The 13,270-nt window shown below is 42.7% G+C and overlaps 1 protein-coding gene across 1 annotated transcript; it reads right to left on the reverse strand.

Moving 5' to 3' along the window:
- Positions 1-801: 801 nt before the first annotated feature.
- On the reverse strand, positions 802-11,489 carry MDH1 (malate dehydrogenase 1). The gene is given in 10 exon segments (XM_018084418.2): positions 802-1,135; positions 1,510-1,599; positions 1,817-1,930; positions 3,228-3,404; positions 3,521-3,643; positions 4,866-5,041; positions 5,992-6,088; positions 6,360-6,458; positions 11,180-11,248; positions 11,250-11,489. Coding segments are annotated over 10 exon segments (1,311 nt in total). The 3' UTR covers positions 802-1,009.
- Positions 11,490-13,270: the final 1,781 nt, after the last annotated feature.

A 13,270-nucleotide genomic window follows, 5' to 3' on the forward strand; every position in this document is an offset into this window, starting at 1 on the left:
CATTATCTGAAATGCTTGTTTTCCCTTTCAACTCTATGTATATTCTTTGCTGCATCACTGTCACTATACTCAATAGGTACTGTAACGTTCTGAAAGAAGACTTATTTTTATAGATAAGCTTATTGATGATGGCTGATGTATTCTATATTCTTGTTGCTAAATCCTCAAAGAAACCATTCAATTTGCTTATAATTCAGTTTAACCTTTGCTTTTTTGGTCAGAAAAGTTCTATTTTTTGTATCCTTATTTAATGACAACAAACTGAAAAAGAAAAATGAGATGACACCAGATAAGACAGACCAAGATTTACTTTAGTACAAGGCGAAAAATTCTATTGGAACAGGACAGTCAGCAACTTGGACAAAGGGTGGTGCTAGTCATCAATAAAGCTTCTTAGAACTCATTTCCCTCAGTTTCTTAAAATAGGCTTTCAGGGTTTTTTTTATCTTCTACTAACAAACTCTGTTAGTTACATAACTAAAACATGCAAATAAAGTGCAACAGACTACTGTGATTAAGCAACTTTTAATATTTCTATTGACAAACATTGTAAGCATAACCCGAGTGAACTGTGTATATTTGAAGACTGTCCAGTGACAGACTCACTGAACTACTGGTTCAAGGGCAATTACATTCTAAGTTCATTTTCAGTTGAGCCATAGGATGCTGAAGTGATCATGGACTAGGACGTGTTCCAATAGTGCCAAATTCTAACCGGATTGTGCGTTAGTAGCCAAGGCCGAGGCAAACAATTATCCTGTACCACACACAGAAAGCAACTAGTATTGAAAAGACAAAAAGTTTGGTCAACAAACTAGTTTTACTTCTTTAATAACATTTTTGCTAATAACTCCAGAGGCACAACAGTACCAGTAAGCTTATGAACTTTAAAATGCACAATGGCCACAGACAGTTGACTTGGATACAGTAATAGTGTTTGGTAGCAGACCTAAAGACGACTCTTAGATTCTTCCACTCTTAAATGATTTTGTATTTCCTCATGACCTAGTCATGCACTGGAGAGGAATTCCACAGCAGTCTCCTTCTCTTCAGCTAACTCCTTAGCAGTAAGATCCATCTTCTCACGAGAAAAATCATTAATAGGAAGACCTTCAACAAACTTCCAGGCCTTGTCCTGATTGAAAACAAAAAAATAAAAAGCCCCCACCACGTAAGAACAAGCTTTCAATTCAGTCTGCATGAAGGACACTTTGCAGCATAAGAACCAAAGTTTACAGCCCTAAAAAACACATCAGGCAGCAATTAGTTTTGTTTCAGATAAAGAATGCAACCAGCATCAGCTAGTCATGTCAGATTCTACTCATCAATCAGCACTTAGTTGGCAACCAAGTTAAATTACTTGGCTAAGAACAGTCCTCTCTGTGAAAGACTAAAACCCCCACATCCCAGTAACTGCAGTCCCACACAAAAATCACTGCTATTAACAAGCTCACATGACAGTTTTTACGTCTTGCAGAAGATACATGGATTTCAATACAGTCTAGTTACCTTGATCACAACAGGGAATGAATATAGCAAGTCTTCAGGAACACCGTAAGAATTGCCATCAGAAATGACTCCCATCGAAACAAATTCCCCCTGAAACCAGAAAAGTAAGAGATGAATGCATTTTTCACTGCTAGAAGAAAGCAAAATTTTGATTTTTCAACATCCTGTATTCTCCTACGAGACCCTTTACTCCAGAAGAAGATGGATTCTTTCCTCTGAACACACATACGCAACGGAGGTCAATGATGCTGGCATGTAATCAAAGCAAATTAGGCAAACATGCACTTACTCAAAAGCAACATCTTACCGCTGGAGTACCAAACCAGATGTCCCTCACGTGATCACAGATAGCTTTGGCAGCTGACATGGCACTGGACAGCTTCCTGGCCTTAATAACTGCTGCTCCACGTTGCTGAACAGTCTGCAGTTAAGAAAAAAAACCCCAAACCCTAAATCGCAAAGCAGCAAAATCATGGCTTCGTCCAAATGGTGTCAGTAAATGCCATGAAGAAAGATCGTTGTACGTAATTATTTCATTTCATCAGTCAAGATACAGTTCTATCATTAAACATGGCATACATGGCATACAATCCAGAAGAGTGTTGTCAAGACAAGAACATAATGGAACATTTCAGAGGCTGGCTCAATCTTTAGTACCTGCTTTATAGCTTCTCACATAACAACCAGACGTCTCAAGCTTTTCCCACCAAGAGACTTTGTGCATGTCAACAGTAACAGATGTCTAGAGCAACACTGTCAATTAAGGTTTTTTGCTGAATACCAATGTGAACTATTTGCTGGTCTCAATCCTACAATATTTACTGCACAAAATTCATGTAATTCCTGAAGAGAGTTGAACAGACCTCCCTTTATTTAGAAATTTTGTGTTTGTGAATTAGAGTTCTCAGAATAGGCTTCACTATAGTTTTGGTACAGCTTTATGCCAACCACACCCCAGTCCAGAAAGCAAGAATTATGAAATCTTACCTTATCTCAGGTAAAGCATTCTAATACAGTCCAGCATTACAATGCACCTAGAAGGTCAAATCTGTTTTGGCCATGTAAGATATAGCTGGATCAAGGACAAGGACAGCTTTCTGCTTACACTCTGGCTCATGAACTTTGGTTGCCAATCATTTATTCCACAGCAACAAGCATGAACTGAAATATTACATCCAAAACAGGACAGAGCACTGCCATATGACAAAAAACATTCTCTGTCCTAAACTAAAGCTTCCTTGGCTAAGGTGTAGTACCTGGCTGTTCGGATGCCAGTAACATTGCAACACCAAGCAGAGCACAGCTATTCAGAATCACAGGCACCTGGGGCTTTCGTAAACCTGTCTGACTTCATAGATAGCCTGTGCTCTCAATCAATTAATGCCATTATTACAAAACTGCCCCCAAAAGTCACCGCAGTGAAATGGCAAAGGTGCTTCTTGTGTCAGACAAGTTTCACCTGAGTTATGATCAAAACTCTTTTTGCTGAATCATTTCAGCACTCCAAGTGGATTTTTCTAGCAGGGTTTACATAGGCCTTCGTGCCTTAAATTTTTCAAGGGCAAACAACTGACAGCAACAAGCTATGTGAGGGTGGCTTATACTAGTGAGATAGAACAGCTGCTTCACCAAGTCACTCAGGTACATAGATCACAATTTCAGATAAGGTTAGGACCGTTAAAAAAAAAACCAAACACCAAAAAAACCACCTGTCTTACCAGGATAAAGTCTCCCTTCAGCCAGCTGTCATCTTTTATAGCTTCATAAACTCCAACTTCCTTTCCTTTCACGTTAACCTTCGCATGGTTGACATCTGGATATTGAGTGGAGGAGTGGTTGCCCCAGATGATGACATTCTTCACATCATTAGCAGTCACACCAAGTTTCAGAGCAATCTAATGGGAAATTAAAGATTTCCAATGCATTGACTTCAGTTTCTCAATTCACAGGCTCCTTTGAAAGCACTGTTCTGTTTGTGTTTAGCAGAGATAACAGAATAGGCTCTTTTTACCTGAGATTTGGCTCTGTTGTGATCCAAACGAGTTAAGCAGCTGAAGTTTTCCTTTGGTATAGATGGAGCTGACTTTGATGCAATCAGGCAGTTAGTATTTGCTGGATTCCCAACTACCACAACCTGAAAATGAAAAATGGGAAGATGAAGTCGGTATTTCTGCAAAACAACTCCCTCCAGTGAAATACTCTGCTTTGCCTTCAAAGAAGCTATCGAAGAAGTGAAGTTTTCTAAATCTCTTGGTTGTCTTCAATGTGATTGTTTTCTAAGTGTGTGGTTCATAGTCACCCAGTCTTCTACAACTGTACAGAAAGATATTTTCTAGGTAGGTATTTTCTTTATAACTTGAGATTCAAATGTGAAAGAGAACAAGATTTCCAGGGAGATCTATATACTGATCCACAACCTGGCTTCAAATCTCATGGTACCAGACACAGGAAAAGCAAGGTACATGCACACTAGTCAGTCCACAGTGACTTCACCAACGCCTTTTAAATACTCTTTAGTTGGGCTGCCACTGCTTTATATAATTGCTTTATAATTAAGAAAGCCAGAACAGTTACTAATCTCAATGTTCATAAGCAGTTAGAAGTAAAATACTGCCTCAACTTAGATCCATTTATAGCCATGGAAAACTGATTTTTATTCATCCTTCATTTGTGCCTCAAATGACTAATGACTCCATATACCCTCAATCACACAATCTGATCTGCAAACCTCCCTTTGTATCTCGCCTTTTGAAAGTGAGTTCAGTAAATTTTCCACTACTCCATAATAGTTATATTGATAGTTTTTATTCCAACTGGATAAAGAAGCAAACAAGTCTTTAGAAGCAGTAGGAAGTTCATCAGCAGAGGAAGCAGACATTAAAAAGTCAGTTACAAAGCACAGTTGGAGTCTGGGTTTGAGATTAAGAGCAGTGGGAGAGCAGCCCCATGATCCCATTAACTGTGCTGAAGGAATCTGAGAGAGAACAATTAAAATCTTCCAGTGCTCCAAAGAACAAGACACAAACAACCCAAATAAAGCCGATTTTTTGTGCAACTGTAATTCCATATTGATACTGAAGTTAAGGGCCATTCTGTTAAAGCCACAGATGGATATGAAGTAGGCAGCTGCATGTAGAAGATTTAGTTCTCCCAGAGGAGAGAGATAACGAGCAAAAGACTGTTCATTTTTTTTAATATGGTTTTGTGGGGTTGGTTTTGACTGTGGTATATTTTCCAGGGCTTAAGGAAAGGAATGCCTGCACTGAACAGGCTCCTTCTTGCGCAATATCATTCTACAATATATTTAGATCTCTACATAACCGTGTTAATGTTTTAAATTCAGTTTCTATATTCACCTTGACAGACTTTTTGGCATACTTGTCCAAGGCTGCACCCTGAGACTTGAAAATTTTCACATTTGCTTTGAGTAAATCCTTCCTTTCCATGCCCTCTCTCCTTGGCATGGAGCCAACCAGAATCGCTATGTCAAGGTCTTTGAATGCAACTTCCTCCTTGTCTGTTGGAATGACCTCTAAAAAAAGGAAAGAGGGGAAAAAAATCAGTAAGATAAATACTCATGGCACAGTGTTAACAGAATATTCTTTTGTTCATAAAGAGTATATAATCTAATCTGACAATATCACCACCTTCCCCTTCCAAAAACACAAGTATAGTCATTTGGCCCTAACTCCACAGATTAAGTACTTGCCAGTAAATGATTTATATGTACAAATTTTTATCTAAAGTGGAAAACATGGGAGAAATCTATGTAAAAATATAAGTTTCGTGTGTCTCTATTTAAATATATATATATTAGTACATATGCTATTCTTTACTTTTACAAAAAAGTTTCAATGGCAAATATCAACACAAGTGAAATTTTCCTTCCTCTTTAACAATCCCAAACAAAGATTCTGAATTGGGTTAGGTTACAATTCAAACTGAAGGTCTGAATTATACAAGAGCTGGTAGCTACATGGGGTTTTTTCAAGTATTCTAATACTGTAACACCTACTCACTCCCTTTCTTCTGCTTGTTTAAAGTACCAGAACTTGTTTACATGACTTAATGGGTCATTTTTTATTTCATGTCCTTATACAGAAGATATTTCTGAAGTCTAAAATTATGGTGTAGTTTTCTTATTTAGCAAAGAAATATCTAAAGATTGTTATTTCACCACTGGGCTAGAACACAATGCACATATGCACAAGTATCTGACAATTTGCTGTCCAGGCTGAAACCCCAGGATTTGCTGATATAAACCAAAACCCACATATCTGTGTTGTCAGTTCTTTTCACAAAACTCATTTGATGTCATTCTTGCTAGCTTACAGCCTAAGTTAATTTATCTTCCAAAAAATATAAAACCAAGGATCATAAAATATTTTCTTCTGTTTAACGTCCTGCCAGCTACAGGAACTCATAAATGCAGCAGCTCTTTAACAGCCTATTGTAGGTATAAGAAAAAATTCTTTTGGACACCTCTGAGCAGTGGCAGAGCACAGTCCTGCAGCTCCATCACCACACCTTCCAGTACAGTCATCATAGGAGTGATGTCCAGCAGCACAAGAATAAGAGGCTGTAAAGAAAGAAAAAGTTTAGTGCAAGTTGGGCATAATGAATTTTGTCTTGTACTCTGCCAGAAACTGCTATCTCCTGCAAGATTTAAAACCCATTTAGAGAAAACAAACAACTTCAGCACAACCAACAACTGAAAGCTTGTGTAACAGAGCAGACACCAGTTTTCCTCACTTAAAGAAGAAATTACTTGCACATTGGTAAATCAGTGAGTGTCTACAAGAAAACCAGTCCCAGGGACTGCAGTTGTGACAATTCAGTGTGAGAGTTACCTGGTCTTTGCCGAAGACATCTCCCTTGGCAATGCTGTAGAGCAGGGAGTAAGCAATCTGCCCAGCAGCTCCAGTCACCAGGACTCTGACAGGTTCACCCTGTAAGAAAATTAGAGTCTTTATCCACTGCTACACAGTGCAGGTCACACCACCTGAGTGTTAAAAATTAACAGTTACCACAGCAATATCATGGATTATTTAACCTAGATGCTAATGTGTGCCTAAATGCAGATCAGCCCCAACTCCTTGGATCATACTTCTGTTCTACCAGAACCACCAGCAATTTCTCTACTTGCTTTTACAGAAACAGACCACACTGGCAAAAGCATCCTGAAGAATCACTCCTGGAATAACTTCCAAAATGCCAGGAATAACAATGTATTTGAAAAACTCTGTATTCCCCTTAACAACATTGTCTTTTCAACATAGGACAATACAACAAACACCCACTCATTAGATTAGCCATTCATACTTGAAATTTCCTACAGTTTCACAAGCTGTGACACTTCACTGGTTTTCACATTCTTCTCCATTTTGAGGGCTGTTTCCATTAAGCATTTTGAATGTTTATTTGCAATCAAAGACTTACTGAATGCCAGAGACCAAAGAATCTAGTGGACTTAAAACTAGTGCCCCACTAAACTGTTTGGCAGTAATTTAAGAAATCTACCAGACAAAAGGTACATTATGGACAAATCCAGACACTATAATCCATAATACAACTGTTTATTGTCAAACTGACCCTAAACTCCACAAGACTGGGAGAAGACTGCCAACATGTTGCTATATTGCAAATAAAGGGGAAAAAAATGCATGCTTTATAGTAAACATCCCATTTTGTTAAGCAGAACTAAGATCTGGGGAAATCCAGAGGTTTTTCAATATTGAAAACTGAAGGCTGAGAGAGTTTGGGTTGTTCATCCTGGAGAAGATAAGGTTCCAGGAAGGCCTTGTTGTAGCTTCTCAATACTGAAAGGGGACCTTAAGAAAGACTACAACAAACTTTTTAGTAGGGCCTGTTATGAAGTGACAAGGAACAACAGTTTTAAATTAAAAGAGGGTAGATTTAGATAAGAAAATTTATTTTCCAATAGGGCTGGGGAAATGCTGGCACAGATTACTCAGAGAGGTTGTAAGATGCCCCATCACTGGAAACAGTCAAGGTCAAATTGGAGCTTTGAGCAACCTGGTCTAGTTGAAGATGTTGCTGCTCATTGTAAGGGGGGGATGGACCAGATGACCTTTAGAAGTCCCTTCAAATGCAACATTCTATGATCCTCTGAAAATGGAACACATGCTAAAGGACCTTCATAACATTCCCTGTTTCTCTAGAGGCAATAGGGCTGGGACAGATTGTGCCCGGACAGGAACAAGCAGACTCTGACCGGGCTGCTGGAGTGTCAAACCCACTTTGTCAAATAATTAAAAGGTGATCATTTGAGATACAGACAAAACACCAGGCACAACTGAACGTGAAAGAAGTGATTTAATTGCATCCTGGGCTACATTACGAGAAGCGCAGCTTGCAGACAAAGACATTCCACTCAGTGCTGGTGATATTGCAGCTGGAATACTGAGTCCAGTCTTGGCACCCTGAGTTCATGTCCTGTAAAGTGAGGCTGAGCATGCTGGACATAGCCTGGAAAGGCAGAGGATGGGGGGTGATGTAACAGCAGCCTACCACACCTTCACAGAGTGTTACAAAAATAACGCTTCCCAACACCTCTCCTAGTGGCAGATGGCAGAACAGGGTGCACTGGCTACAAAAGGGTACCCAGAGAGTCTGTGCAATCTTCTCCCTTGGTGGTTTTCAAGACTCAGATCAAAACACACATATGATATGATTTATCAGTGACAACAGCCTTGCTGTCAGGCTGGACTGGACAACCTCCAGACTTGGAGTGAAAGAGGGAGGACCGTGTGACCTCTAGAGATCCTTCCCAACCAATGTTCCTGTCATTGATATTTATAGGAAAACCATTTTGGGCTTTGAGTGTATCCTCTCTGCAGAAGTGACCAGCCAAGCACAGTTGCATCAAGCTATCCTTAAATTATTACAAAAATGAGGCCACCTACCCCATCTTCCCACATACCAGATAAAATGAGAGTGTAAGTGATGACGTTAAACTCCTGAACTTGCAGAATTAGACCTGGCCTGATTCTACCTTCATTATGGGAACGATTCTTTAAATATCTGGTTACATGATTAGCAGCTACACAGCATTGAACTGCACTGTTTTCTTTTGAATCTGTCCTATTATGAGCCTCATCCCTCATGGAAACTCCACAAAGAGGGGGAAGGAGGGCAGACAAACAATTCTTGCTGGTTTAAATCTCAAAACTAGTTTTGGTATTGTATTGCTGAGTAAGGAAATGTACCATAACATCTGAATGATGATGGACAGCATGGATTAAGATGTGTATCAAATTTTAAAGCCAAGTTTACAGCATGTTTCTAAGGAGATCCTACATTTTATTTATATTAAGGTGACAGTGAATACTCTTTTATGGCAGCTAACCATACTAGTTAATAAAATGAGAATTTTTTTCCACTATATGCACTTTATATGCTAATTTGATTTAAACATAAAAAATGTCAATCTATCCACTAATATTACGGTGAGTATTTAGCATAACAACAGGAGAAGGAAGGAGTAGAAAATAAAAAAGGTAAGAGATAGAATTATTTATTATACTTTTACTGAGACAAACTTAGCATTTAGCCTTTTTTTGGAAAAAAAAACCCAACAAAACCACTTTGGTCATGACTCAGCTCCACCTTCTCACCATAATTATGTTTGCTTACAACCATCCTTCCTGTTCTCCCCCCCAATGTGAGGCTGGAGACAGAAGAAACACAAGCTAAAATAAAGTGAAGAGTGCTGCCTACTTGCTTTTTCTCTCCCAGCCTTCAGTCCACTGGATTCAATCCATTCCCCAGGCTCCTTTACTCCTGCACTAATTGTGAGCAATTAGTATCAAAGAAACTTCCATGCTGTCTCAAATCCAGAAGCTAGATTAACAAGCCAAAAATGCTGTGTTTCTTACAAAATGTGGATAACTCTCACCAAAGAAAGAAAAAACTTACATCACATATCAAAATTGGTCTTATTGAGCATCAGAGGCTACTTTTGGAGGTTGGATATTTAGAGAAATGAGTAGCTCCCCAGTGGAAGTTGTAGGTTCCAAACATTCATGTCCAGGCCCTTCAACTCGTGACTTGGCTCCTGCAAGACTACTTTCATGTGGTAGCTACAGGGGTGACCTTTACTCACCCTCAGGTATAGAACTAGAGGACAAATTAAGCAACAACTAACTGAACTATTTTGTTTCAAAGCCTTCCCCACTCCGCATTCAGCCGATGTACAGTTAAATAGCTTTAGGAAACTAAAAGAGTAGCACCGGTAGTGATAAAAAGGATGAGGAAAAAAACCCCCAACAACTGAACATTGTTGGGTACCCTTCTTTGTCTAGTTCAGCAACCATGTAGGATTTCTCCCCTTCCTCAACTATGACAGATGAAAGTGAAGCTTCCAATACCAAATGAGGCAGTTGTGGGCTTATTGCCCTCCCCACAACACTTTGGCTGAAGAACTCAGTGCCTCAGTTATGTCTGTGATTTACAGGTGACAACAGCAGACCTAAAATATTAGTGCTATACAGGCAAATAGCACTACACCGCAAAACTGATTCAGGAGGTTACAAAGGTGAGTTAAAGATAACTCACAACCTATCAAATGCTGTGGCAAGAACACCCTGTCTACTTTGCATTGCAAATTACAAATGAAAGACCTCCATACACATTACTGCCGATAAACTTATCATCAACTTGACTTTTTTCCTGAATAGTAAAGCCAACTAAGCTATCCCACCTTGCTTCACAAAGGTGATTTAAGCACCAAGATAAACTTTATCTCCTCAAGAGTCTAGAGTCTGCCTAAGAAACTTTCCCTTTGCTCTCCCTTCTTTAAAGCAGAGATACGGTGACAAGAAACATGTTTGGAAACAGAGTAGAAAGTGTCAGCTCTGCACTCCAGGAGAGCCACCAGCAGAGTCGTTCAGAGACCGAATTCCAAAGGCGTTCTTTCCTTAAGAAGTGACCTTGACACAGGTGCCCTGAAAGACTTTTTTTCACTTCATTTATCTAACGGTGGTTGCATCAATAGACAGATAATTTTATTTCTGGAGTTTAAAGCCTCTGCCCACCACCACATGCACAACTAGAACAGCAAAGGCAAGATAAAAACAGTGACATTCTGAAAAGTCTGGACACCAAAGTAAATTACAACCAGCAGTTCTCTGTGAGATTGGTACATTCATGTCAGGCAATGATCTGAAAGCTCAGGTACAAACTAAAACCTGTTATCTTGTGTCACTCCTCTGAATCCACATTTTAAACAGAAAGAGCAGAGAAGTTTACAGACTTTGGTATTTTTTAGGGTATAGCTGAAATAAGCCACGTCCCAGAGCATGCAAGCATCCTTTCTACAGCAAAACATTAAAAGTACAGGTTTGAATAACAGGGTATAGAGTCTAGAAAAACCTGGAGACGTTTTCAGGGTAACAAAGGAAAGGAAGGTCTCTGTGCAGGTTTGTGTGTGCATACATGTAAGTATATATGCTGCAGAAAAGCAAAGCGCTGCAGTACACTGTAATAACCTCAGGGCAGAACTATTGACAATCTGCACAAACAGCAGGATTTCTGACAGCACGCAGAGATTAAACAATAAAGACATTTCACAAGCGCTTCCCCTTGAGCTAACACAGAACCGCTCCAAACCCGTTAAGCTCTCGCGGACTAAGGCGAAGGGTTTCCGGACCTCTCGGAGACAACGTCGCCACCCGCGGGGCCAAACGGTGCCATCCCCCGTCGGGAGGCACCACCGAGGGCGGGGGGGGGTTCGCTCCGCTCCCACATCCCGCCCTCCCCCTCACGCCGCGCTGGCACAGACGCCGCCAGGCCGGCACCGACCCCACGTCTCCCGCTGGAAGGTCACCCCTGCGCGGCCTCCGCGGGGGTTGCGGTGAGCTCTGGGGCCGCCGCCAGGCCCGGCTCCTCCGGGTGCCGCCACCACCAGCCACCTCCAGGTCACCCCTATCCCCCACACCCGCGAAGCAGCGCGACGCCATTTCGCGGCCACCTCCGCCCGCCGGATCCCCCCGATCCGCCCCGGAGGGACGCGGAGGGCGCGGTGCGGGCGCCGGCGCAGCGGGCCCGGTGCGCGGTACCGACCATGTTGGCGGGAGCGACGGGAGCGGCTGAAACGGCTGCTCGGGGTCACCTCTGCGACACGACTGCGGGCGCGGCGGCGCTGCGCCCAGGAGCCGCGGAGGGGAGGGGCGCGCCGCCCGCGCGCGGCCGCCTGGGGGCTGTAGTCGAGGCTACCGCCGACATGCACTGCTTCGCTCTCTGAAGGAACTACAACTCCCGGCGTGCCCGGGGGCCAGGGCGCGCGCCCCCGCGCTCCATTGGCGGTTGCCGCCCCCTCGCGTCACCCCATTCATTTGAAGGGCAGAGCGGCGCGTGAGAAGCGAGGGGCGGGGGTTGCGGCAGCGCGGGCGCCCCGGGCTACGCATGCGCGCTACATGCGAAAGAGCTGCGGCGCATGCGCAGGGCGCGGCGTGCGCTGTTGCTGGTGGGAAACAGGCGGAGAGGCGGGACGGGGAACCGGGACAGGCTCCGGCACTGGCGGGCCGCTCCCGCCGCGCCCCCCGCGCCCCGGCCCGGCGTCTCGGAGGCGCTCGCGTGGGTGCGAGTGCGCGGCCTGACCCTGCCCTTTCCCGGGGGGGAGGGCGTCCCCGGGAGCCCCGGTGAGAGCGGGCGGAGCGGTCCCCTCACGGTCCCCTCGCGTTGCCCGCGCCGCTCTCTCCTGCCCGGCCTGCTCTGGGGAGTTGCCAGCGCGTCCCTGCAGCTGCAGCCCTTTGTCCTGTGACTCCGGGTGTCTTCCCTCGCCTCCTCCCTCACATTCCCTTCGGCCCTGCGGGAGATGGTGCAGAGCTGCGTTTCACACTTCACGAAACCCCCTCGGCTTGCGTTTAACCCTTTATTATTTTTAGGGAAAGCTGAGAGCTTACCTGTGCTATCCCGCTGCTAGAACTAGGGACCTCTTGTACAAAAATAAAGTTTGTCGTCTGCTTGTGTTTTGAACTATTGGGTGAAGTCAATTCCTTTTGGTCTGGTTTAAAAGTGAGGCTGATACTGGTGTAAATACATCAGGAAAATACAGCTTCATAAACTCTGCTGGTTATGCTATAAAAGAGGGTCTTGGGTGACACAGTTGATTTTTCTTTTCCCTCGGATCTTGACAGGATTCCTTATTGCAAAAAGTCTGTAATTCAGTGAAATCTTTAGTGAAGTCTCACTTGTGCCAATATATTTCTGCAGGATTAGTTTTAAATCTCTCTCTAATCCTTAGAGTAGATAGTATTATTTTTTTAAAACAGTCTAAACAGCCTATACGCTTATGCAATTTCTTCTTCGGTCTGTGACAGAAATAAGAAGTCACTCCTTTAGGGCAGTGGGTGTAAAACCTAAATATTTATGCTTGTCGTGCAAAATGTTCTCCTCTTAGTGAGTTGTGCTCGTGCCTCAATTCAGAACGTCCTGTGTCTTGAACAAGTCTTTAGCTGAACCCCTGACAGCTCCTGCAGTACAGAAAACTGTGCAGTCAGAGTGGGAAAGGTACAGTCATGCTTAGTTTATTTTAAATGTCAACCTGTACTGATTTATGTCAGTTAATAACTGTACATTTTTAATATGAATGAAGATTGTACCCAAGTTCCCTTCTGGGGATGAATTTAAAAGCCAAATAGCTGCAAGCAAAGCTGAAGTCTGGCTTGCTGTGAAGTGTAGAGAAGCTTGGTAAGTAGGAGGGAGCTTGTTTTACAGTCAGAGTTTTCCAGAGTGTCCT

The sequence above is a fragment of the Manacus vitellinus genome, unplaced genomic scaffold (genome assembly GCF_001715985.3).
Source record: "Manacus vitellinus isolate BGI_N305 unplaced genomic scaffold, ASM171598v3 scaffold_70_pilon, whole genome shotgun sequence".
NCBI classification, from domain to species: domain Eukaryota; kingdom Metazoa; phylum Chordata; class Aves; order Passeriformes; family Pipridae; genus Manacus; species Manacus vitellinus.